Below are 27,773 nucleotides of genomic sequence, written 5' to 3' on the forward strand. Positions count from 1 at the left end.
AAAAAAAGAGTAGTAGATTCACTGCTGCGTGAGACTTACCAGACACCCACAGCTCTCTCTCTCCGTGGAAGTAGTTAAGTAGTTTTTGATAAAATTACAAAATGAGAATATAACATGAGACTTTACTTAAAAGATTTTGGGGATAAAATTTGCATAATAATTAACTGTTAATGTTTAACACTTAAATATTTTGTATAATGTTTTTCTTGTAAGGTGTAATGCTAATGAATTTCTTGTTTGAATACAGTGCATTATATTTCTTCTTCTGTAAATGCTCTAGCAACATTTTCTTTTTAAAATAGGGATGTGTTAAACTAACCTTCTTTTTCCAGGCCAGTATCATCTTCTGTGGCATTTTCCTGTAGAAATCTTTAATGTCCTGTATCAACTTTATGGATTTTTATTGTCTAAGGCAAATGGAAAAATGTTTCAGATATTTCAGTTATGTATTTGAGTGACCAAGTATTCTGTTGCTGTGCACAGTTACTGCTTTTGTCTGTATCCTAGGTGTGACCTAATTTTTTCCCCCCCTTTTTCCCTTAATCTTAGCTGGAAGAAAAATAGCAGTCAGGAAAACCAGACACATAATACAAGGGAAGGTATAACTGGGAGCTTCAGTATTCATTCATGAAATTGTCAAATGAGAAAGTGATGTCATAACAGCATATACTACTTAGCTAGAAAGGAAAATAATCGCATTTCTTCTCTCTGCAGCATGTATGGGTTGAATGTTAATGCTGTTGTGTTTAAATCCTACCGGCATAAATGCTGCTTTTCATCTTTGCACAGAGACTGGCAACAGCATGCAAAACAGCATCAGTGCCCATCCTTTTAACAAAAGAGCACTATGTTGGCAGACGCACCTCTTATTCTTGTTGTGTTAGTCCTAACCAGCAGCTTTCAAATATCAGTATTACAATTTACTAGTTTCTTGCATTTGTAACAGCTGGTCTCATTACAATTTCTTTTAATAAAACAACTTACACTGATGATGAAGACCAACTGCATAGTATACTGTAAAAATTGTGAGAAGGGAGAATGAAACATACAAAACTTGTCCTCTTAGCTCACAGCCTGTTGTCTTTGTGGCACCACATGAAAAGGGTTGAGAGACAGAGAGACTTCAGCTTAGCTCACATCAGCTAAACTTGGGTTTACCTGTTCATTTTCCCATTTGGAATAATGTCATCTTTTAGCTCCAGATGTCTCTTCTTCTGTAATAGGAAAAAGAATACCACAGGAGGTCTTGACAGATAACACACTGGTTCATTGGTACAGCTGCTACATGAGATTGGGCTACAGGAGAGGGCATTTCTGCAGCATAAGTTGAGGCAGCATTGATCAACAAGGAAATTAGAAGCGAGAAACAACAGTGTCTCTTGTTAGGTGCAAGAAATCTGATAGGTCTGTTAAACCTGTTGCGTAAGGTAGATCTTACGCATGCTGTCATGCAAGAGTTTGGTGTTCTAAGTATTGTTCAGCAGAAAGGAGCTCTTCAATTTAATCTATCTTCGTTTTTTCCTTTGGAGATAATTCAGCAATACACTTGTGAATGCATACAGATACACATAAAATACATGGATGTGTGACTTACTGCAGTATTTGAGCAACTCAGTTGCTGGTAGTATATTTAATTTTTTTTTATGCTTTTAGAAGGATACCATTTGGATCCAAGTTTTATATATGGGCAAACTGACATTAGGGACTGTGTTTACAGGGAATTTACATTAAGGTTTGATTTCACCATTTACTGGCTATTCAACCTTGATTTTCCATGTAGATAGCTTTGTATGACTTTTCATCTAACTGAAACTTAGACATCTGTACTTCATTGTTGGTGTCTTAACTAGCTACCCTCATCACCATGGAAGTTGAATGGAAAGAGCAGGATCTCATTCTACAAGAGGTGGCTAAAATATAAAAAACAGATTACCCAAAGAAACCTTTTTTGTTCAATGACAATAAAGAAACCATCTTAGAAAACTTGAGGTGACAAAATTAATTGAAATGAGACCCTTCCCTGAATGAATACATGTGCAGTGTATGTCTGGTTGGGATGGAAAAGCAGAGTAAGTCATGTGCTGTAAAGCGATAGCCTATGACTCACTAATGTGCCATTATAGGCAATCCCTAATGGCCTGTACAAGCAAGACTGAGTCCAAAACTAGCACACTGGTTTTTTTTAAAAATCATTTGAGTGATAAGCTTTCCAATTTACATGTGAATTTCCACAAAATTGTGCTAAAATATGTTATATTTAAATTAGATACAATTTATTTATGTGAGAAAATGCATGTGTCTGAAAACAGCATAAACTAAAGTGCTTTTATGTCTTGTCTTATAAAACATCTTCCCATTTGAAGGATACTAGAGAAACAGTTCTTGAGATTATATGCAGATGGATTACAGAGGTCATTTTGTTCATTAGGGTTAAAAGAGAATAGGAAGATTAGGTCCAGAATTGATGGAATGTATTCAGTTTTAATACAGGGGTATTTACAGTAATAATATAATAGCCCACTAAAATTTTGTTAAGTAGGAAGTGAGAAAGGTAATGCACTGTTGGGCAAGTTAAAACTCAAAGTAACTGTCCTTCATCACAGGTGGTAGGTGCCAATGCAGTTATGGCAACTTGCTGCTTCCAAACTGTATACTTGTTTCAGTTCAGAACAGGCTTAAAAGAGCAAGCAAATCTCTGGCATAATGAATACTGTTTTATGTACCACACAAGCAGTTCTTCACGAGTTTCTCATTCACGTTTGCATCTATCATGGAACCTATCTGCATAATGCCTTGCACTGTGTAAATCTGCAAGTGTTTTCCTTTTAGAATTTAGAAATCAGTTTTCAAATATGAACATAAATGAGTACTTCCCTGATTTTAAATAATCAGTAGTGTTTTTCAATATGCTATAGTTTAATTATCAGAATTAATTTGAAAATATGTTGATTTTTTGTAACTTTTCTTTTATGCCTGTATAAACCATCACATAATTTCTTTTTATTTCAAAGCTTAGATGGAGCTATTCATAATTTTGGAATGTCATTTGGCAATCGTATGTTATACAGAGCAGCAAGTGGTCATAACTCTTTCTGATGCTGATTTCGCTGCTGGAATGAACTGCAGGCTAGCTTCAGTCATTTGTCCATAAATTGTTCCAAGTAGCTTTGGGTTTGTACCATTGGTAGAGTAAGCTTCCAAAATGACTAAATTTACTGCATCCAATTCTGATGATAATTTCCTCTCTCCAAAACCAAAGAATCATTCTTTTGACATGAACAGCAGATAGCGCAATATCATAGAATCAACTGGGTTGGAAAAGACCTCCAAGATCATCAAGTCCAACCCTTAATCGAATACTGCCATGACTACTAAACCATGGCACTAAGTGCCACATCCAGTCTCATCTTAAAAACCTCCAAGGACGGTGAATCCACCACCTCCCTGGGCAGCCCACTCCAATGTCTTATTACTCTCTCTGTAAAAATTTCTTCCTAATATCTAACCGAAACGTCCCCTGGCAGAGCTTAAGACCATGCCCTCTTGTCTTACTGATAGTTGCCTGGGAGAAGAGACCAACCTCCACCCAGCTACAACCTCCTTTCAGGTAGTTGTAGAGAGTGATGAGGTCTCCCCTGAGCCTCCTCTTCCCCAGGCTGAACAACTCCAGCTCCCTCAACCTCTCCTCACAGGACTTGTACTCGAGTCCCTTCACCAGCCTCACTGCTCTTTTCTGGACCTGCTCCAGCACCTCAATATCCTTCCTGAACTGAGGGGCCCAGAACTGGACACAGTACTGCAGGTGTGGCCTCACCAGTGCTGAGTACAGGGGAAGAATCACTTCCCTGGTCCTGCTGACCACACTGTTCCTGATCCAGGCCAGGATGCCATTGGCCTTCTTGGCCACCTGGGCACGCTGCTGGCTCATGTTCAGCTTCCTGTCAATCCAAACTCACAGGTCCCTTTCTGTCTGGCTGCTCTCCAGCCACTCTGTCCCCAGCCTGTAGCACTGCAGGGGGTTGTTGTGGCCAAAGTGCAGGACCTGGCACTTGGCCTTGTTGAACCTCATCCTGTTAGAATCAGACCATCTCTCCAGCCTGTCCAGGTCCCTCTGCAGAGCCCTCCTGCCTTCCAGCAGATCAACACTCCCCCTCAACCTGGTGTCATCTGCAAATTTGCCAATGGTACACTCGATCCCCTCATCCAGATCATCAATAAAGATATTAAACAGAACTGGGCCCAACACTGATCACACTACGAGTGACCGGCCGCCAACTGGACACAGTACCATTCACCACCACTCTCTGGGCCCGGCCCTCCAGCCAGTTCCTAACCCAGCACAGAGTGCCCCTGTCCAAGTTGTGGGCTGCCAGCTTTTTCAGGAAAATGCTATGGGAGATGGTGTCAAAGACTTTGCTTGAAGTTCAGATAGATCACATCCACACCACATCCACAGCCTTCCCCTCATCCACCAGGCAGGTCACCTGATTATAAAGGGAGATCAGCTTGGTCAGACAGGACCTGCCCTTCCTAAACCCGTGTTGGCTGGGTCTGATCCCTTGTCCATCCTGTAGATGTGGTGTGATTGCAGCAAATGCAAAGTGCTAGTTCTTTTACTTTCTCTATAATACTAGAAATCAAAAACTTACTTTAGAATCCTCTGCTTTATGCAAAAATTGTATCAAAAAATGATTCCCTCACAAGTAGAAGCAGGTGATAAAGGGAATTTTTGCTAAAGCCCAAATTGTAATAAAGCAATAGTCATACTGAGTAAGAAGCTTGAAATATATTTCACTGGAAGTTATTGTCTATGGCAGAAGTGTGGAGAAGCTCTTTTCTGGAGCTATTCTCAAAATAATTAGTAACTTCAAAGTGAGTAGTCATCTGCCTTTGGCTGGGACTCACAAGCGAGGAAGACACTTCCTGATAAATTCTGAAGCTTCATTTGTAATGTCTGTGATACAGCTAACTCAGTATTTGGGGAAAGGGTGTTCTCTTATATTCAACAGTCAGGAAATGTCGGCATTTTTTTATGTGCTAAGGATGCAAAAAGTACAGAGATCCTGTTAAACCAAGGCCTCTGTCTACTTCTCCCATAAACTAAGGTCTACAAGCCTGCATTCTGTTGTGGGGTTGGGCATAGACTGTGCTCAGCCTATTGTCCAGTCCTCCACCCCTTGACCGTTGCCCTTTTGTCATTCATTTGTATTAAATGCTTCCTGCTGGAACTCAAAACCCCTTGACTGAGCTGCATTGAAAGAATCATAAAATCATCAAGGTTGGAAAATACCCTAAAGATCATCTAGTCCAACCAAGAAGCTTCCCACTGAAGCTTCTTTTCTTTTTTTTTGCTATAAGAATGACAGATGTTACTTTGGCCAGTCTCTCTGCCCAGTCCAAGAAAATCATTCTTAGTCTCTTTGGCAAGTAACCAGATCTCAACTTCTGATTTTAAAAGTGCCTACTCAAAAGGTAGGTGATATTGACTCTGAGCTAATTCCTACCTGTGCTTTGTCTTTGAAGGCATGTTGTTTGTCCTTCTGTCTAGTCAGCTCTTCTCTGAGCCTTATTGGAAGGCAGGCAATTACTGTTTCAGGAGACAATTCTGTCTTTATTGTACTTAAGCCAGCCAGCTAGAATGAGATACAGCATAAAATGAGTTTTTTCTGCATGTCTTCTAGAAAGAGGGTTTCGTAAAGGAAGAGATATTTAAAGAGAACTGGTAGATATGGTTGCTTTGCTCTGTGTTTCATTTTAGACAGCTCTCACTCAACTGCAAATTGTAACTCCTAATAAAGGGTTATCATTTAGGACCAGAAGTGCCCCATGATTACTATAAGCTACACTGCAGCATGCATGACACATTGTTATTTGCAAAACATTCAAGTTAACCTAGTGGCAAATCTAGTGGCAAATTCTGTTCCATAGGCATGACTGTTTCATTCCACATCTGTCTTGTGCCAGTAGCTAGGTTTCAGTTTATGCTCGATACATCCTGATTCCATCAATAAAACCTAACAAGACCTCAATTTTGTTCTTTATTTGTAAAGACTGAAATAACAGAAATATGCTAAAAAAATTCCAGTGAAAATACTCTTTCTAAATATCTTTGCAGTTGAATGTTATTGAAAATTCTAAAAGATTGTGTTTTGAGTAGTCTCCTAGTCCAGATGCTGCTGTTATAGAAACCCATTGTGACTGAATCTTTTTTAAACTCAACATGATTTGAATGAAATCCTGTTTATACTCTGTTCATGGAAAATACTTTCTTAAATAATATGAGGCTCATTTTTCTTTTCCCCCCACCTCTCTAGATATGACCCAGACATTTTGTTAGGCTATGAAGTCCAGATGCATTCCTGGGGTTATCTCTTACAGAGGGCTGCTGCACTAAATGTTGATTTATGCCAGATGATTTCTCGTGTGCCAGGTAAGTTATTGTAGAGGGTTTCAGTTCAGTTCCAATAGAAGCAAGTTGAAATCTATGAAATTAAAAAAATAAATGTAGAGTGTTTCTTCAGATGGACCTCTTTTTTGTTCTTGCTTATGTGTTGTTATAGTATAATCACACACGCCAAAAACTGAAATATCAGTGAGATTCTGGTGTTTTCTGAATTGTCAAATTCCTTGTGTATTCTACTTCTGGGTGTGTCCTCTATTCATAAACCTGAACTCATTTTCTATAATTGTGTGTTAACTTTTCAATTCTTGGAGGTGCTTCTGCACCAAACCTTCCCTTGCTTCTCGTTGACTTCAGTCATCATCTGTGGTTTCTCTGGCTGGAATATGAGGATATAAAAATACTCCTGCACAGCACTTGCCCTGGCCAGCAGCACTGTAATAAAATCCTCACTTTCAATACCCACTCTTTTACTGTGGGCAAATTTTATTGGGCCCAAGTGCTGATGCTTTCCTCCAACATTGGGGAAAAGTCTGTTTGGATTTTTTTTCTTGAAAACCTGGAGAGAAAATTATCCATGAGAATGGTAAGCCTAGTGTCTATATTTAGCCAATCAAAAGAAGCTATCATTTTGAAGAATGCAGTTAGTGAAGAGCTAAATAAATGTGCTCTTGCACCTGAGGAGAACCAAGATTACTGTAAAATTACAAACTGTCTCAAAAATTTGTTGTTACTCTTTGCGGTCATGAAGAGGATATAGATGAGGGAGATTTTAAAAATCAAACCCATTGAAAAAAATGTTTTTTTCAGGGCTCTTGCCAAAGATCTGCACAGAAACTAAATAGCCATGAAATAAGAAGTACTTTACTGTGATTGTTCTATTAAAAATTTGAGCCTGTTGCTTTGTAGTGGTTGCAAAAGCATGTTTTAGGAATTATGGAGCAAGGAGAATATGAAGCAATGAATGTAAATGTGAAAAATGTAAAAATCTGTAGCGTGCTTGTACGTCAAGTACTGTGGTTCTAGCTTCCTCATAACCTTCCCCCCTCCCTAAGTGGATAAAGGAGAACTGGTAAAGATGAGAAGGATAATCCAAATGTGTCTAATAATTTAATAAGTTGGGATTCCAGAAGAGACAAAACTGTATAGGAAAGGTAAAAGCCTATGAAATCTTGAGGGATAAAGGGAAATATGGATTGGTTTTTCATGGTCTTTTCCAATGCAAGAACCAGAAATCAAGTGAAGCTAATAAATGGCAGCTACAAAATAGAAGTTAATTTTTCATCCCTATGTTATTGAACTGTTGAGTTCCTTGTCACAAGATAATACAAATGCTTAAGGTGTATATTGCTTTAAGAGGAGATAAATTATTGGAAGAAAAATCCATTGGGATCTATGATATGTGTGAAAATAATGTCTCGCCCAGGAAGCTGCAAATGGTTAGAAGCTGGGAGAGACCTAGAGGGAGTATCAATAATTGCTTCCCCCATCTTGAAGCATCTGCTTTTGAGTACATGATAGAACATGATATGGGCTAGTTGAATACCCAGCATAGGAATAGCATCTTTTATGTTGGAGTCCTATGTGCCTGTGCAGAAGAACACGATGTTTTAGAAGCACTATGTTCACATACTCCTTCCTTCAGGTTTGAATATTTGTACACTCTTTTGATGCTTTTGATACCTGTGACATGTTTAGAAAAGATCTGAGTTATAGAGTCCTCCCAGGGACAAGAAAACATAAGATAAAATTTGTATCTTCAGTTGAAAGTTGTTGGGAATTGGACTTTGGTGAATTTTTAAATACTTAATATGTGAAAACAGGAGCGCATGATAGTTTAAATATGAATTGGCTCACAAGTTTTATTTTTTAGCACAAAGCTCTCAAATTTGTTCTTTAGAAATAATAACTGATTGCATGAATCTTGTTATGCAATTCCCCTGATGGTTCAAATTGAGATCATGCACTGACTGCAATAATAATGCTTCTGTGCTCAGTCTTCAGAAGCACTAAAGAATGCTCTGAAAAATTTTTGACCTGTTACACCTCAAGATTTGCAATGTCTTTGGTAAGAGGAGCAGTAAGTGTTGTAGTCAAAGGTTCTTTAACCTCCAAGGATCAGAAAGGTTTACTGCTCTACTGTAGAAGTATGGCTGAACAATCTCTTCAGTTTGGGACAGGTAACTACTGTTGTTCTCAAAGGCTGAGTCAAAGCTCTTGTCTTGCAGGGCAGCTCTGTCTGCACTATAGTTGATGCAGAATCAACAGTTAGATCAGCAAAGCTCTTAATAATACCCATCTTCCTGACATAAGCTCTTACTCAAGTTACTGGTATTGAGATCCACATTAATCAGTCCTCAGAGAAAGGTGACTGTATGGTTCTTAATGGTGATGTTGTTACGTATTTCACAGTCGGGCTTCCTTCCCCACAAATATCAAGTCCCACACAACGTGGGTTCAGTTCTAGTGAAGGAAACTAGGATTGTAGCCCTTAATATTTTTGAACATGAAATTCAAGGGGGCATGCAGGACATAGGCCTGATGTCCACAGCACTGGTATTCATAGTGCAGATGATCTTGTGCATCTTGGTAGATGCACATTCAGAAGTGGAATACATAACATTTAAAGTGTTTCTTAGAACTGGTGTTATTGTAAGGTAAGTAATTATTTTTTTTGACACAGTTGCAGAAGATAAGAATATGTTCACACTGATGAGCTCTTCTCAAAAATGTCATGCCATAAGTGTGGGCTTGCATGCAGGATCATATACGTTCAAGCTGTTGTGTTCTCTGTTGCTTTGTGGCCTCCTTGTCCACAGTTTTGACCCCGTTCCTCTTGCTTTTCCAACCCCTATGCTTCATATTTCCCTCCCTTCTTCACATGCTGTATTTTCAGAACAGGAAGTTCCTTCAAGCAGTATGCTCCTCTTTCCTCCTATTGAAATAAAGATGGAAGGTACTTTTCCTTCCCTTTCCTGTGATTTCAACTTAACAAAAAGAAAGCTGGACTTCTCTCTGGTTTTGCTTTATTGGCTGAGTCTGGTGCTGCCTCTGCCATTTACAAGTGAACTATTCATAAGTCATTAAGACACATCACAACAGAAGTGAGTACTGTGCCTGTGCGTAGTGGCATTTTTTTTGTGTGTGCACTGTGGCCTCCTGTTTCCTTCTTTGCATCACAGCTCAAAGTTAGGGAGTGGATAACAGAGGATAAGAGGAGACTTCATTTCATCTCATACACTTGAAAGATAGGAAGAATGTCCAGTTCTGCTTCTCAACAGCGTAGTTCCCAAAGAGGCTTAGGTATTTCTGGTGATATGTTCCCCACACCAGTTGTAGAGTAGTACAGGTTTTTGTAATTTGGCAGTGCTCATCACATGCAGAGTCTGGTTCATCAGGGTAGTGGGTCTTCCTTGTGACCACAGTATACTTTGTTACCTGTCTTTACCTGCAAGACGTGAAGCAAACTTGAGAAATACAGGGCATCTCCTAAACAAGTCAAAAGAGAACTAGGAGACTGCGGAAACTAGAACTAACCAATAGTTTCTTCTTCCAATAAAACAAAAAAAAAATTGAGGGGGGGAAATCATAAGTTCCTCGCGTTCACGGGAGATCCGGCATGTGGAAATGAAGAAAAGCAGAAGACAAAATGTTGCTGCTTGTAGGCCATTTTTTCCATGCAAACATGAAAAAAGAAATTGCTATTTTTGTTCCTTAAAAATCTGAAACAAGGATGTTAAAAAGATAGTATGCATTTTGGTGAAGCGAATGAAAGGTCTGCTAAATTTTTACTCAAAACAGAATTGATTAGGTCAGCAAATGACAAATAGGTTTTGTTAGCCATATTTTAGTTGATAGGATACACATTTGAAAGGTCAACAGATGAAATTAAGTCTGTATTATGTTTCACAGCAGTTCTGCAGAATTTCATGCAATTTTTACTTCTGTCTTCAAGAGTAAATGTGTTTCTTGGCTGTCTGAGGAACTGATTGCTCAGTTCAGATCATTATTGCAAAGCGTTATGTATCCACACTTGTGCACACTGTCCAAAATGTTCTGCTTTTTATTAACGGAATACTGTGCAGGCATACCTGATAAATGAGTGATGGCAGAATACAAAACAACCAACAGTTGAAAAATGGATATGAATTTAGAAATGTGAGGAAATTGCTTCAAAGTGCTTTCTCTTCCATTAAATTATTAAGAAGAAATAAGACAGGAGGATCAAATCAGTGTGTTTTTCTATTGAATTTAAATCTGCGTGGTACATTTAAAAAAACTTCTATGTGAACTCTGGAAAGAATACCAAAACTGTAGACTTATGCTGACTGAAAAAAAAAGATGATTTCAAGAAATGTATACCAAAAAGACTGTCTTTTCTTGTGTTCTAGTATTCCAAAGCATGACAAAAATCAAGGATGGCAAAAGACAATGTATTTCTGTACTTTGGTCACTGCTGTCTCGCAGAAAGATGCAGAGTGCTGAATTTGTTCCTTCTTATTATCTTCTCTTTCTGTGCTATCCAGAACTCATGTCTACCTGCTCCTACTGCTGTGGGTTTGCTTTTACTCTGTGAAAAGCACTGACTTTTCTCTCCCATGACCTGGTTCCAACTGTGTAAGATCTTTGCAAGTAAAACCTTGAGTTATAAACTCTTTCGGGCAGAAGTCACTTTTTTTCAATTATAATTTTTTTATGTTGTGCACTAATGTGTGTGCAGCTAACTCTCAAGTAACATTCAGCATTGCTTAACCAATGTATTCACTGTAGAGAATATATTGCCTTGGACACCATTTCAATGAAACTGAAGTTTCATTCAGAGGAATGTGCAAGAGCAGAAAAACCTGGGGGACTTTTATTTAGAGATTGTGTAGATGACTGGTAAATAAATAATCTTGTGCAATCAGTAACAGTCTTTATGAATTCTTATTTTTCTAGAGAGTTCAAGTTGGAAGAGGGATAGCTTGATCTGGTCTTGACTGTCTTATAATTCGTATAAAATTCTCTTTTAATGTCTTTAGATGAAAAGAAAGAGAACAGATTTGCAACCGAGCTGGATGAATATGGATCGGATACAATGAGTGAAATAAATATTGTTGGGCGAATTATGTTGAATATTTGGAGAATGATGAGAAATGAGGTAAAGTTTTTAAAAGGTTAATGTTTTCACTTACTGGCATTTTTTAATTATTGTAGACTTTGTTGAAAGTTTCATGTAATTTGTGTAACTCTTTGATCTTTTTCTTTCTAAACCTTTTCAAATAGAGTAGTTTGCTGCTTTTTGAGAATGGATTTTGCATATTGCTAAAATAAAAAATAAAATAAAATAAAATAAAAAATAAAAATAAAAAAGTCTTGAATCAGTAATGTTTTATAATGATATATTCCTTTTCCCTTCTTTGTGGGTTTGGAGAACAACTTACCTGTTTTAAAAATTTGAATTTGTCTAATATGGTTCTTTTACAAAATTAAATACTTGAACTTATTTTAAGCTGTCAGATTTACTCTTTTCTTTTTTTTCCTTTTTTTTTTTTTTTTTTCCATTTATGACCTTACATTTAATACTCAAATGGTTCAGTCTTTACAAATCTCGTTCTGACTAAATTCAGACCTTATCTTTATGAACTGCTTAATTCTGCATATTCTTTTCAGTTGATGAGGGATACTCTTTCCTGACTTGTTAGGGACTTCTAAGTATAAATGCTTACCTTTTTAACAAAATACCAAAAAAAAAAATAACTTCAATTGTTACAGTTTTTGAAAAGTAGAGATTTCTTTGATTATGAAAGCCATTGTTCATCTTTAATGTGTCCACTGTGTTTTTCTAGGTGAATCTAACAAATTACACTTTTGAAAATGTGGGCTTTCATGTTCTTCATCATCGTTTTCCTTTATTTACTTTCCGAGTTTTGTCTGATTGGTTTGATAATAAGGCAGATGTCTACAGGTAACGATCTATTAATCCATTTTGTTTGTTGTTTTTGAGGCCAGATTCTTAACATCAGATAGGTATAAGCTGAAGTCAGCATAGGAAGAAATAATCAGTTTAGTTCAAGCACTAGAACAGTGTATATGCAGCAAGATGAGCTTATTTACTTGGCTGTTCTGTTGTATAGTTATACCCTCAATATTTCAACAAGACATTTTCAGTTAGAGTTTCAACATATCTGAATAGATGTACTGTTTTGAAGTTCTGTAATGTCTTTTATTTTGTGTATGCTATTCATCAGAAGGGCTTTTAATGAACTGTCAGCTTCTGTTTCACTTCACAGTGCATGTCAAACAAACTAGGCTTAAAAGTAGTACAAAACAGTGTGCAACATGTTAAGACAGTAACTATAGCTGCTTGAAAATACCTTTGTATAACGTGTGTCATATTGAGCTTCACTCTTCCATGAGTGATTTGGTATTGCATGATATGAACAATTCATAAAACTGAGTACTGATCTGCATGTTGTTTGTGACATACATAAAATTTCTGTAAAAGTTAAATACTTTTTAACTAGGTAGAAACTTGGTTTATACTGAAATTCTAAATCTATGTTCAGCTGAGATAGGTGTTCTTAATATGGAAGGATGTCTCCACAAAAGGTCACTCTGTTAAAAAAAACATGTAAACACATGAAGAGAAACTCAGTTTCTGTTTTGATAATCCTTTAGGACAGTAAGGAAAACAGAATATAACATGTCATTGAGAGATGCCTTAAAAGTAGTTTGCTGTAACACATTCTGTGAATATCTTTAGAATATGTAAGTATATATTTATGTATGCAACATTTTTGAAAAAAACATATGAAAATGTCCTAGAGGTAATTTTATTTGCTGGTTTGTAACAAGTTATCATAAAACTACCTTTTTCTTAGTAGAAGGAGCAGCACTCGGATTGTTTATAACGAGGCATTTGCTTTCACAGATGGAAAATGGTTGATCATTATGTTAGCCGGGTCCGTGGGAATCTCCTGTTGTTAGACAAACTGGATTTGATTGACAGAACAAGTGAAATGGCGAGACTTTTTGGCATTCAGTTCTTACATGTATTAACAAGAGGCTCCCAGGTAAGACTTAGTTTTTCTTATACTTCACAAAATCAAAATAGGTTTTACAAAATGTTTTAGTTCTTCAGTATCTGTTCAGTTCATAAGTGTATTTTCATAGGGTCACAGAAGACTGTTGACATGAAATTAGTGTGAAAGTGAAACATAAAGAATACCATTTAGTCCATTATTGCTGCTTTTGAGTTGGCTAGTCTCAGAGTTTAAAAATAGCTGTTAAAAATAGAGTTGCCCAAATTTAATCATACCAGTAAATCTCTGTCTTCTACTCACTTCAGAAGTACTAAGCTTTCACTTTGAGTTGGTATTGTTCACACTTAGATGAGTCTGAAAATGAGTGCCCTCTAAAACATAAATATAATTGGGCGTGTTTTAGAAAGATGAGATTATTTTCTTCCAGGCAGACAAAGCTGCATCGAATATATTCTAAGTGACATTTCCTGTGAAGCAGACTTCTGAGTGAGATTTGCCATGCAAGATGTGTGCGGTTCTATTATTTTGGTACTAGCATCAGAGAGAAAGGGAGAAGGACAGAGTGAGAGCTACTGTTTATTTGAGACCCCAGCACGCTCCAGTACTACTAAAGGCTTTCCTTGCCCAGGTTCTGAGTGACTTGACTAACTCGACTGTTGTCGTGGCTTCATGTGAGACCTGAACAGCACCTGAAATGAGGCAGCTACTCTCTCATGTGTTACAGCTCTTCTCTTGTCATCTACTTTCCTACCATACTTCTTCTCCTACAGTCTTTCTGCTTTCTAAAAAACAGCTGACCAAAACTGATTTTTTTTTTTTTTACCAACTTCTATGGACAAAAAGACAACTTAAAGACTAATGTCCTAAGCAGACACCATTGTCGTAAGACAGGCAGATATGGGAGTGTCTAAAGCTGCAGTTTCCTTGACAATTCAGTCCAATTAAAAAACTTTTGCCAGCTTTTTTCCTTTGACTGCAATTTTTATGTCATCTCTTGACCCAGTGCAGGTTCTTGTTGGTTTTGCTGGTAATGGCCCTCTGTGAGGGAGTGGGGAGCAGGCAGGCAGGCACCCATAGCAGAGCCATGGTGGCATTCAGTAGGTATTTGCCAGTTTATCTCCCTGATTTACCAGAAAATAACCGCTCTTGGAGCAAGGGAAGAGAAATGCACAGCTAGGGACAGGGAGTGTGGGACCGGCATACTGCCAACATAGATATACTTAAACTGTCATGATTGCAGCCCACAAACACTGTTCTGCCTGTCATTTTCTCAAATGTCTGTGAGTGGGAGTGAGCAACAGAAGCATACTGCATTTTCTATCCTGACTGTTCTTTTTTCTTCCCTTCTGTGCACCTATGTTCTGTTTCCACTGAAACTTTCTGGATCACAGAAACAGCAGTTGCAACAATTCCCAGTCACTTCAAATAATTTTTTTATTCACTCAGAAGAATCATCACTTCCTTTTGTGAAGATATTCCTTTACTAAAGCATTGAATTAGACATAAATAAATAGGGCTGTTTTTTCACTCATGTTGTTAGTTCCTAGTATGACGTTTTGTCATGTCTTCAACAAGGTCTTTGTTATTTTATGCTTCCTGTACTACTTGTGGTATCATCAGGGAGAAAGCATGTTACCCAGTGCAAAATGGCAGAGTTTTGAGATGAGTTGACTTAAATTCTTCCCTTGGTTCTCTTATTGCCAAGTACATTCCAGTTACTTCTCATGGTTAAAAGCATGGAGGCACAATTATCAGCTTATATGACTCACACATTGTTTTTGTTTCCCCAAATATTGAAATAAAATTGCTGTGCAGAGTCCTATGGAAAATGGTCATCAACTGTATATACTTTGTTTTCTTCAATAATGTGCAACTCTAACAGAAGTACAGTTTAGCAAATGCTTATTCAACAACTGTAGCATGGCTATCCATATATGTTGTTGCAGCCTGTTAGATGTTTATTTCTTCCATAGATAAAAATAAGAAGTACTTTACTTTCAGTGATCAGGGCTAAATGAAGAGGAAACATGGAAAAGTGTCACTATATGTGGTAGAAAATATAGAATCATAGAATGTTTAGGGTTGGAAGGGACCCTGAAGATGATCTGGTGATAAAACAATCCATTAAAATATACATTAGGAGCTATTTATTTTGGAAAACTACTTTTCTGTACTTTAAATTTAGAAAATATAAATGTGCATTTGCACTGTTTTAATGCACACGTGTTTGTTCTGTGTTTTTGAAATTATAATGATTATATATCCAAATAATATATATATCCAAACTGATGTAATATCCAAACTATTTTGCAGTATCGTGTGGAGTCTGTGATGCTGCGTATTGCGAAGCCAATGAATTACATTGCTGTGACACCCAGTGTCCAACAGCGAGCTCAAATGAAAGCCCCACAATGTGTTCCCTTAATAATGGAGCCAGAATCCCGCTTCTACAGCAATGCTGTTCTTGTCTTAGATTTCCAGTCATTATATCCTTCCATTGTGATAGCATACAACTACTGTTTTTCAACCTGCCTGGGACACGTTGAAAACTTAGGAAAGTAAGTTGTTCTTCTTTTCTCAAACTTTTATTCCATAGAGACTTTAATGTCTTCTAAGATTCTGAGAACCCTTTGTTGTTCTTGGAAAAAATGGGCAGGTATGAATAGCATCATTTTCTGTTACACAGTAGGGATGATAAAAATATACCATGTGGGTGTGTGTGTAAGCACATATATACATATACACATCAATATGTATTTTTAATTAAATATAGAATTAGACTGTGTTCTGTTAAAAAAAGCAACAAACAACGATGTGTATGTGTGCGTGTGTACCTACACCTCTTTCATTATTGTGGTGATGCTGTTTTTTAATATTGCTTCAAAATAAGGTAATGTAAATGCACAACCTATCTTCAAAACTGGACTAGTACTACTACTCCTTAATAGATTATGGTAGTTCTTTTAACAGTTGTAGTTCACTCTGATCTTAACTATTTAAAATTAAAAGATACAATGAGTTATTCTCATTAATAGATGTGTAGCATCTTTTATTGAGCTTAACAGTTATTCTGTTAATTGGAAAAAAATCTCATTGCTCTTTATAATTACCTCCATAAAACAGTATTTTGAAGAATGGGAAGATGCATACGGTAATTGCTAGGCATCACCATCAGGCTTTTAAGTTTCTGATTTGAAATTCTGAGTTTGTAGGAAGAAAATTTGTGGAATGTGGTACTCGGTAAACATGTATGGTTTCCATAGGGCATTACTGTATGAATACGTGCCTCCACCAACTCAGAATTTGGAAATAATTCATTAACACAGAAGAGACTTGATAAATTATGCATGCATTGGAATTTAGCCATTTATTAGTACTTTATTCCTAGAGCTTTTTGCCTTTGGCTAAGAAATATGAAATTATGTTATGTTTGTTTATACCTGAGTTTATTCTATCCTTGCTGGCATTATCAGCATTTCAATTTGAGCTGATGCTGTGCTTGATTGGGCTGTAAATGAATGACTTGTCTTCTTATATAAATTCTCTCTTTATTAGATATGATGCATTCAAATTTGGCTGTACATCTCTCAGAGTACCTCCTGACTTACTTTACCAGATTAGGCACGATATCACAGTGTCACCCAGTGGAGTAGCTTTTGTCAAGGTAATTATACTAGTACTCTTTGACAGGCATTTTCACTCCGTGTTGGCTGCCTAGCTTAAGGTCAAATTGATATTGTAGTTTATATTTTGCTACATTAAGAGCAGACAGAAAAGGGAGGTTCAATCTCCCATTTCGCAATGTTCTTTGATATTTGTCAAAGCGTTGAACTTCTGGCAGTTCAGGAAGTAAAATGTCATTTTATGTTTTCCTTTTTACTGAAGGCTTATTTCATCTATAATTAAATTGTATTTTACTTGTGTAGTTTGGGGATCAAGCGGTAATTATCTGTGTGTAACTCTTCATTCCTCTCCTGCCTGCAGAATGCTTTCCTAGAAAAAGAGTCATGGACTGGGAGATGAAACTCCCTGACTGTTGTTCTCATTTTGTATTCTGCTGGCTGATTTGTAGTGGATATGGTCTGGAGTTCCTACAAATGGTTAGCCAATCACCAGCATACATGTATTTAATGGAAAACAAAAACTTTAAGTAAAGAATATTTGCAGAATTTTTAAAAGACAATATTCCTTCAACATTTAATATTTTGAGAATTAACAGTATTGAAGTCCCATTTTATTTAATAAGATTATCTGAACATTGCATTAGCAGGGCTGATGAAAACAAATAACAAAAAGTTGTTTACTCTGCCCTTAAGAGCTTTGCCTATATTCTAGATTCCTTGTAATATTTGTGGGAAAAGCCAAGCTGTTGGTGGCTAGGGCATCTTACTAATTACTTTGTCTTCCTGACAGAGGTTAACTAACAGTTCTGGGTTTTGATTTTACACCTACCTGTTTAGGTTACGCTTTTAAACATAATTTTTTTCTTTGTTCCCTTTATGGCAGCCTTCAGTAAGAAAGGGTGTGCTGCCAAGGATGCTGGAAGAAATCTTGAAGACTAGGATAATGGTCAAACAGTCAATGAAGGCTTATAAGCATGACAAGGCTGTGACTCGAATGCTTGAAGCTCGTCAGTTGGGTCTTAAATATATTGCTAATTTTACATTTGGTTATACTGCTGCTAATTTTTCTGGAAGAATGCCATGCACTGAGGTAAGGGTTACAAATAAAAACATATATAAAATGTGGGAAAGGCACTAGTCAGATAACATAGTATTATAATTTTTTGAAACATACTTAAACTAAAAAAAGCTGGTTTTATTTGTAATACTGCAAATCAGCAACTTAGGATTTATTTGTGACCTTTTGGAAAGAAATGTCTTATTTTTCTTCTTCCCATAAAGAACATTTGAAGTTGGCATTTCTATAGAGCTATCTCCAAAGGTGGATTGGATTACAGTTCTAATAGTGGAAATAAAATAAAACATTGTAGCTATTTCATAATTTTCAGAGGAATCAGCAGAATCCAAAACCTAGAGAAAGTGGTCCAAAGCAGTCATGTCTTGCTCCTTACACTTTCAATATGTCTGAAGAAGTTTAAACCAAATTTTTCTTTCTTTTAATTCTTAATATTTTTTTGTCATCATTCCTTCAATTCTTTTTATTTTAGGGTAATTTAAGCAAGCTTTTTATTTCTTATATGCATTTAAACCATAAAATAAAAGATATTGTCTCAATATAGTAATTTTCATAAACAGATCAAAGACAGTTAGGCTGTGTTTACCATGAGCTAGTGTTTGGTTTAACAGTAAGAATAAAGCTTTCAATCTGTCTTTAACTTTGCAGATTGGAGATAGCATTGTCCACAAAGCCAGAGAAACATTGGAGCGTGCCATTAAATTGGTGAATGATACAAAAAAATGGGGTGCTCACGTTGTGTATGGTGATACAGACAGGTAATTAATGGTCTGCTTCTTATAATGTTTTAAAATCATAGTAATTCTTTGTAGATAGATTTTTCTTTTGTCTCAAAAAGGGGAACGTATGATGCTGAAAAGAGTACGTGGACCCTCTTTGGATGTTGCTTACTGTCTTGCAGAATATGCAAAGTAAATAATATCCAGTTTCCTCAAGTTTGTTAGGACTCTTAGAACTTTGAAGGTTTCCTTTCATTTGAAAATTACGTGGAACAGAAAGAGGGGGGGAAATAATATTATTTCAGTTGTGAATTAGTATAAATCTAATTTACCAAATTACTGGTTTTGTGCCCATTTCTGATGTTGCTTTTATTTTAGAAAATAGAATATTTATAACATAGTAGGCATTACCTCTTGAGGAAGGCACTATTTTAAGCTTCAAAAGTGGATACAATTCAGAAGCAGCCACCAGAGCATGCAAAGATATTATTAGGCTGCCTGAAATACATCATATAAATATCTCCCCTTTCTCAGTCAATCTTTCATCTAAATAATAGCCATGCTCTAGACATATCTATCTCTGTTCTACACTCAGATAATTTTTCAGCCGTTGGGAAACAAAGCTTGTCTGGCTGTCCTTCTGTAACAACTTGTGACTCCAATGACTGATTTCAGCTCGATTTGATAAAAGACTTGAAATTTCAAAGATACTGAATTCATAGTAGTTTCACTTAAAAAAATTGTTGGAGAAAGGAAGTAAAATCCTATTGCTGCTCATGGACAGCAAAAGTGGCGTACCCAGAGTTCTTTACAGTTCTCTCCTGTGAACTCAAGTTTTGCAGTGCCTGGGAACGGTTGTGTTCCCTGCCTCAGCAGCTGGTCACAGCTTCGTCAGGCCTTTGGCACTCCTCATTTCATACTGAACGCTGAAGTTTCTCAGATTTTTCGCTTTTCTAGCTGAAGGAAGGGAATGCAATTGATAACAAAATCCCTGCCTTGCTACCCCAGAAACTATAGCTTATAATTTTCAGGAACCAAGTTGAGCAGATTTGCACTTATTTCCTATGTCTGATTTCTTGTAGCATGTTTGTACTCTTGAAAGGAGCCACGAAGGAGCAGTCTTTTAAGATTGGTCAAGAAATTGCTGAAGCTGTAACAGCAACAAACCCCAAACCTGTTAAACTGAAGTTTGAAAAGGTAAAAGGAAAATACTTTACTTTGAGTATGTTGAGTGAAAACACTGTTTTTAAAAAAAAACAAAACAAAAAAGAAGATAAAAGATCTTTCTGAACCCTAATGTAGGATAAGGATATACAACAGTCATGTGCTGTGGTGTTTCTCTGGGTATATATTGCAAGCCCCTTAATGCCTCAGGGACCTTGTCAGAGGAGCACTGCAGTATCAACAACAAAAAGAAATATTCCTACTTTCACATCAGGATGCATGGTGGCCTGTTGTGCTGGCAGCATCAGGCAGTTTGAAATTCCTGTCTCATCAGTTTTGGGAAGCATCTCTCTGGGTTTGGCATTACTGATTACCTTTTATGACAAGGTAACACCCCTAGTTGACAAGGGAAGCCAGTTGATATAAACTTTTCGGATTTCAGCAAAGCTTTCAAGGTCTCTCCCAGGATCCTTCTGGACAAAATGTCCAGCACACAGCTGGATAAACACATCATGTGATGGGTGAGCAATTGGCTCATGGGTTGAGCACAGAGGATGATAGTGAATGGAGTAACATCAGACTGGTGACCTGTCACTAGTGGGGTTTCACAGGGCTCCATCTTAGGCCCTGTGCTCTTCAACATCTTCACGAATGACTTGGATGCAGGACTGGAAGGGATACTAAACAAGTTCGCAGATGATACAAAACTCTGAGGAGCTGTTGACTCCCTTGAAGGCAGGGAGGCCCTTCAGAGAGACCTTGACAAATTAGAGGACTGGGCAATCATCAACCATATGAAGTTCAACAAGGGAAAGTGGTGGATTCTGCACTTGGGATGGGGCAGTCTTGGATGTTTGTACAGACTGGGGAATGAGATGCTGGAGAGCAGTGCCACAGAAAGGGACCTGGGATCCTGGTTGATGGCAAGTTGAATATGAGTCAGCAGTGTCCTGGCAGTCAGAAAGGTCAACTGTGTCCTGGGGGCATCAGGCTAAGCATTGCCAGCTGGTCAAGGGAGGGGATTGTCCTGCTCTGCTCTGCACTGGTGTGGCCTCATCTTGAGTCCTGTGTGCAGTTTTGGGCACCACAATGTAAAAAAGATATTAAGCTGTTAGAGAGCATTCAAAAGAGGGCAACGAAGATGGTGAAGGGCCCTGAGGGGAAGCTGTATGAGGAGCTGCTGAGGGCACATGTCTGTTCAGCCTGGAGAAGAGGAGACTGAGGGGAGACCTCATTGCAGTCTACAACTTCCTCATGAGGGGAAGAGGAGGGGCAGGCACTGATTTCTTCTCTGTGGTGACCAGTGACAGGACCCAAGAGAATGGCCTGAAGTTGTGTCAGGGGAAGTTTAGGTTGGATATTAGAGAAAGGTTCCTCACCCAGAGGGTGCTGGGTACTGGAACAGGCTCCCCAGAAAAGTGGTCACAGCACCAAGTCTGAGTTCAAGAAGCGTTTGGATGATACTCTCAGGTACATGGTGTAAGTCTTGTGGATGGTCCTGTGCAGGACTAAGAGTTGGACTCAGTGATCCTTGTAGGTCCTCTCCAACTCGGCATATTCTGTCATTCTCTGTTACATACCTACATTCAAACCAACTTGTGCGACTTAGTAGAGAAAATGTTCACCATCCCTGATGCCAGTGCATTAATTACAAGCCTGATATTTATTCTTTAGTCAGCCTTAGCACACTTCGGGGTATGTCCATGTGATACATACGTATACCTATAAAATGAAAAATCATAAAAATCCATTCAGTAGGCTTCTGGAAGAAATATTGATAACAAGTCTTTTCTAGAAGAACAAGGCAATGTGTTACTAATTTTGCTGAAAGTTTATAATTGTAAAATCCTTAGCAGGGTGTTCACGTGATAACTCACGTGAACTAGCATTAGTTCTAGCGATCCGGATATTTTCAAAGTACATACCTGACTCAACGAGTTCAGTCAGAATTTGTAAGCAAATTGCCATTTTCCATGGAAAATACGGTAGAAAAATATTAGCAAGAAAAGTCAGGATTCCTGTAGAAGGCACAGCAACTTTTGCTCACTGAGTGATGTACAAGGACCCTTTCCACTTTGAGGCATTTCTGTGTCATTAAGCTGAAGGATTAATTGGCCAGAAAATAATTCACTAGGTGCAAGGATCCACTTGAGAAGATACCTGAGTGCTTCGCTTTTAAGTGCTCTTCTTCACCTGTGGATCAAAATACTGAGTACACTTTATACAGTAGCTTCCTTGCATAGGAACAGGAAAATGCCTCAAAGCTGGAACATCTGTTCAGGAAGATAGGATACCTATATGCAGGACCCTCTTCAGCCTGAGGCAATCTAAATTCACTGCTCCCTCTTCTACAAGAGCCAGGAAGATGTGGTGTTATCCTAATAACACTGTGAAGAAATCATTCTCCATTCATTCATTTAAAACTGGTCAAGGAATACTGACACAATCAAGAATGAAATAATAGGTTGGAGAAAACAAACAAAAGAGACCATTACCCTAAATATCCATTCATGAGAAAACCATTCCTCCAAGCATAGACATTAAGAAAGCATACTTTCCCAGATGGAGATACTAGCTGATTTTTGGCACTTCCTAATTAGATAAAGTTTGAAAACAGAAAATTCTAAGCACTACTTTTCCTGGGAACATTTTCTTCTCTGATGTTTAAAATGAAGTTGCCTTTATAAGAAAGAAAGATAATGGAGTTACATTAGAAATGGTGACAGGTACAATCCAAAAATTAAGGGTACTTGCAACAATTTATACTGTCAATTTTCATTTGAGCTTCAGCTAGATGAAGTAGAAAGTGATTTAAGAATGGAACTCCACAGAATCCCAACTTCGTCAGCCATCCTTTAACAGTCCTTTGATCTAGTTTATCAGTTTCAATGATTTAACAAAAAAACCAAAACACAACAATGGCAACAAAGTAAAGTATTCCTTAGGAAACCATCTATGTTCAAAGCCACCTTATATTCTCAACACATGCCAGATTGGGCTATCTTCTTTCTAAACATTTCAGGTGTACTTGCCATGTGTCCTGCAAACTAAAAAGAGGTACGTGGGTTACATGTATGAAACATTGGACCAGAAGGACCCAGTATTTGATGCAAAAGGCATAGAGACAGTCCGAAGGGACTCCTGTCCTGCTGTTTCCAAGGTAAAATGTTCATAGATTTCTTCCTGAGTGAAATTATAGTATTCTGTTATTTCATTTTATATTTGTTCTTTCTCAGAGTTCCTAGTCCTTTTGAGTTGTCTGAGACTTCATCTGTTTTTCTAGTATGAGCCATTTGAAAGATAAATTGAAGATCTTTCACAGCATTACAAGGACTTGCATTTTAAATCTTATATTTCATCCCTAAAGACCCCATAAAAAGCCCTTGGCCCATGTAAGTTCTTTAAAAGACCATTCTTGATCCAGTTCACTTTAACGGAAAGTAAGTATTAACTCCCAGACGAGTGAGACACACTGATACGTCTGCTGAATAACTCACTTATATAAATCTAGGTTTGTTAAGAATTCATTTAAAATAAGCTTTCTTACCTATATATTTTAAACTATGTATTGGGAGGCTGTAAAGAAATGGCTCTTGTTGTTAGCCAAATTAAAACAATTTTATGCCAGTAAGAAAGGTAACCAAGTAGGAGGAGTTACTGCTCTTTTTCCCTTCTCTTTTTTTTTTCTTTTTTTTTCTTTTTTAATCCTTCTTATTCTTTTGTTTGCTGAGGTGGTCAGAAAGTCATGGCAAAATGTTTTAGATGACAGGGAAAAACCTCTCTCATACTCTGGAAGACCTCTGGAATTGTTGAAGCAGTCTTAGTGCTGGAGTATGGATGATGTCATGAAAGATATGTCAAACTGAGGAAAAAGTTGTCGAGTAGTGTGCTTACGAATGTCTTTGAGTGGAAGTGATTGCAACCTATTGTCATATTAACATTCTAGTTCACCACTGCTACTTTTTCTGAGCAGTGTATTCATATTTCCTTATAATTTACTGAATAAATTGGAATTAATTGTTTTTAGTTAAACATATATGGTTTTCTCACCTTTCTCATTTATTTAAAAAGATACTTGAGTGTTCTATCAAGCTGCTATTTGAAACACGGGACATAAGTCAGATCAAGCAGTATGTTCAGAATCAATGCATGAAGCTACTGGAAGGAAAAGCCAGCATGCAAGACTTCATCTTTGCAAAAGAGTACAGAGGGAGCTCAGCTTACAGACCTGGAGCCTGTGTACCTGCCCTAGAAATCACCAGGTAATGAGATTAAGAAGTGCTAATCATCGATATTTTTTATCTTGACCTTTGTGCTGACAAGTTATGAGGAGGAGATCATAGGTATTTTTTATCTTGATCTTTGTACTGACACATTATGAGTAGATCATTGATATTTGTTCTCTTGACCTTTATACTGTCAAATTGTGGGTAGCAGTAAGATCTCTCCTTCAGATACTGTTGCAGCAGTTGTCCCTGGCTTCCTTCTGTGTGCGAAAAGAGACTAGGCATGAGATAGTCCTAGAAAACCATTTTGTAGTCCTGGAAGCAGCCACACGTGTTTGAGAGTAAAGTCTTGTCCGGATGTTGTAACAGTGTGTTCACTCCTGTTACTTATGTTCTGGGTTTTGTATAGGGGCTTGACTCTCCACCTATCACTCACAGATATTAGATATGATAAAAATTGTAATAATGATGTCTCCCAGTGCTGTGAAATACATTACCAGGCATAATTTTTCATTTTTAAAAAAGTACCTTACTTAAAGTTAATATTTCATCCCACTGATAATGTTTATTAGAAATAGATAGTGTGAGTTGGCACATTTTGCCACCTTGCTTAATACAAAAGGTCTTCCAATTAAGCTATACTTTTTTAGTAAAATAAAATCCAAGTCCAAACTGAATTGTCCTTTGCTTTCTGAGCAAAGGACAATTCAATTTGAAGCAGGTATCAATCTACTGAGCAAGCAATCTCAGAAAGCAAAGGACAATTTGACCAGAAAGCAAATTCTACTTGAGCTCTTTTTAATTCCCTGGCTGCTCTTTATTAAAATATTTCTTTAAGGAAGAGGTAGCTAAAAAGCAACCTGCATGCAAATCCAAGTGACATGAAACAGAATGTGTTTTTAGGGCACATGTTCCAAGTTCTAAAATTCAGGTCTGATCACAGGATAAATTAAAAATGAAACAATTTGGTCCTGTGCTTCATAATAGATGTTAGCTCCAGTCATCTGGAGACAACTGATATAATCAGATGGGGAAGCTTATAACCAAATGGATTAACTATGAATTTGCCTCTGGATGCATTACAAAGACTATTTTTTAAACAGGAGAATGCTTGCCTATGACCGTCGCTCTGAACCACGGGTTGGGGAGCGAGTGCCCTACGTCATTGTGTACGGCATGCCCGGCCTGCCCCTGATACAGCTGGTGAGGCGGCCCATCGAAGTCCTGCAGGATCCCAACCTGAGGCTGAATGCCACGTACTATATCACCAAACAGATCCTGCCCCCACTGGCCAGGGTGTTCTCACTTATCGGCATAGACGTCTTCAGCTGGTACCATGAGTTGCCACGGGTAAATGTTTTCAAACAGTTAACAAGTGCAGTGCATCTGTACAGGGTTTGGCTTCATTGTGACTTTGAATGGAATGAGGTTTATATGGGGCAACAGCAGAGAGTATTTTACAAAGCAGTGTTTGATGCTCAAACATGCAGTCCTGATTCTTAGATCTTCTGTGTGGTTTTTTCAGTTCAATTTTTTCAGCCAGCTGTTCTGTGCAGGGTTGGTCACACAGTCATATTCTGTTTTCTGACCCCTTCCATAGTTTGTGAGAATGTTTTGCTGTGCTGTATATTTTTAGTAGTATGTGTATATGCATCTGTTTAGCAAATAGATGTTGGAAATCCTATTTTCCAAAACATTCTGACGATCCTTCCTCTGTATAGAAAAGGTGGTATGCCCCAGCAGCAGGAAAACGTCAAAAATTTGTATCACCCGAAATTTTAAAATAATTGTATCCAAACCTGACTTTCCTAAAAGTTAAAAAAGTCATTGGGATGCAGGAAGAGAAGCGTTAGATAGCTGGATTTTAGTTCATGATACCCCTTATAAAAAAGGGAAAGACAGTGTGTATCTGTGTTACTCTGCTCAGTGTGGACTTCAGCAACATAGTAGTATCTCATATTTCCCACTGCAGACTTTTAATACAGCCTCGATTGACTTCAGTTCTTTTCTCTACCTTTCCAATGGCACTGTGACAGTCACCTTAAGTATCTCAAATAAGCTGCTCTAAAAAGGTGAAAAGAGCCCTGGCTTTCTGCAAGGCCAGGTAGCACCAAGGAAGTCACAGAGAGCAGAGTAGCAGGAGAGTGAAGGGTAGCACAAAGCTTAAGTCATGCAGCAGCAGGAGCAAGTGAAGAGAACAAACTTCTCTGGGTGACAGAGCAGTGGTGGAGCCTTGTCCAAGGAAATCAGAGCATGAGTTAGTGCCGTGGACCAAAGCACCATGGCAGCTCTGTGACCAGGACTGCACCAGCACAGAAACTCTAAGGAGGGCAGAATCTGGAAGGCAGTCACTGGGGCTGCAGCCAGGGCATGTTTAGATGTCAATCAGATCAGCAGCTAAAAAAGGAACAACTGCAGGAGGTGGAGTTTGAGTTGAGATCAGGAGTTTAGCATGTGACTGAGGATTTCTTTGGTTATTCTTTCTCTTCTCTGGTGAGGTTACCTGTGAAATAAATGTAGGTGTGGGTTCTATTCACTTCAGGCCAATGCTGCACTCTTCAGAGTGATGCAATCCATGTTCATAATTTGTGTATGAACTCATGCCCTGCAGGCTGTCTTGTACCTTCTTATTCCTTAAAAAAAAAACACTTATGTAATCTAGAAGTAAGGCAAGCTGCTCTTTGAAAGTTCATTACCTCTTAATTATTTTTCTTAACAGATTCAGAAGGCTGCCTCAACTGCCCGCACTGAGCTAGAAGGACGCAAAGGCACAATCTCCCAATATTTCACGACCTTACACTGTCCTGTGTGTGATGAACTGACCCAGTATGGGATCTGTAATAAATGCAGAAGTCAGCCACAGCATGTGGCAGTGATTCTCAACCAAGAAATCCGAGAGTTGGAGCGTAAGCAAGAACAGCTGGTCAAGGTACGATTAAAGCATTGTCATATGTCTGTCAGCAAAAGACAGGGGCTGGAATTTCAAAACAGGGTGTCACTGAATGCTCACAACAGAAATGGGAAGTACAGTTCGGGTGTTAAATGCACTGCAGCTTGTTTGCTTTTCCCATTGCTGTCGCAGGCAGCGTAGCAGCTGTTACTCTCCTTAGCTTTGCGTAAAACTAAAGGCAAAGAGGGGCTCAGAACAGAAGATGCTTTTCTCATTTTCTTCTTTTTTTTAAGATCATCTTGTATGGTCTGTAGGTGCCTTTTTATAATGACAGTGATGGAGAGCTGTGAAAGTATGAAAGATTCACCTTTTTTGCATTAAGATAACAGATGATGCTCTAGTAACAAAAACGTTTGTGCCAGAAAACTTATTTATATGTATACCATGGATGTGTTTTAGCTTGGAGGTTTTCTTGTTACCTTTCCTGTTACCTTTCCTCTCCATAGGAATTTTCCAAGCTGTTTTTTCTCTTGAGCTAGAAATCAATTAAGAGGGTAGCTGACTGTGCTCGTGAATATATGATAGCAAAGCACAGTGTCTCCTCTTGTGGAAACGTATATACCCTCACCTAATTTTCATAATGTTGTATTT

The 27,773-nt window shown here is 37.9% G+C and overlaps 1 protein-coding gene across 1 annotated transcript in view; it reads left to right on the forward strand.

The window, feature by feature from the left end:
* REV3L (REV3 like, DNA directed polymerase zeta catalytic subunit) overlaps positions 1-27,773 on the forward strand; it is a 127,032-nt gene that overhangs the window by 96,301 nt on the left and 2,958 nt on the right. Inside the window, exons 19-31 of the mRNA XM_064649744.1 lie at positions 6,315-6,430; positions 11,422-11,540; positions 12,229-12,347; positions 13,314-13,455; positions 15,739-15,983; positions 16,981-17,089; positions 17,932-18,138; positions 18,772-18,881; positions 19,925-20,039; positions 23,029-23,166; positions 24,078-24,268; positions 25,336-25,582; positions 26,952-27,161. Coding sequence (XP_064505814.1) covers positions 6,315-6,430; positions 11,422-11,540; positions 12,229-12,347; positions 13,314-13,455; positions 15,739-15,983; positions 16,981-17,089; positions 17,932-18,138; positions 18,772-18,881; positions 19,925-20,039; positions 23,029-23,166; positions 24,078-24,268; positions 25,336-25,582; positions 26,952-27,161 — 2,068 coding nt within the window. The remainder of the gene's footprint in view (positions 1-6,314; positions 6,431-11,421; positions 11,541-12,228; positions 12,348-13,313; positions 13,456-15,738; positions 15,984-16,980; positions 17,090-17,931; positions 18,139-18,771; positions 18,882-19,924; positions 20,040-23,028; positions 23,167-24,077; positions 24,269-25,335; positions 25,583-26,951; positions 27,162-27,773) is intronic.

This window comes from Pseudopipra pipra, chromosome 3 (assembly GCF_036250125.1).
Source record: "Pseudopipra pipra isolate bDixPip1 chromosome 3, bDixPip1.hap1, whole genome shotgun sequence".
NCBI lineage: Eukaryota > Metazoa > Chordata > Aves > Passeriformes > Pipridae > Pseudopipra > Pseudopipra pipra.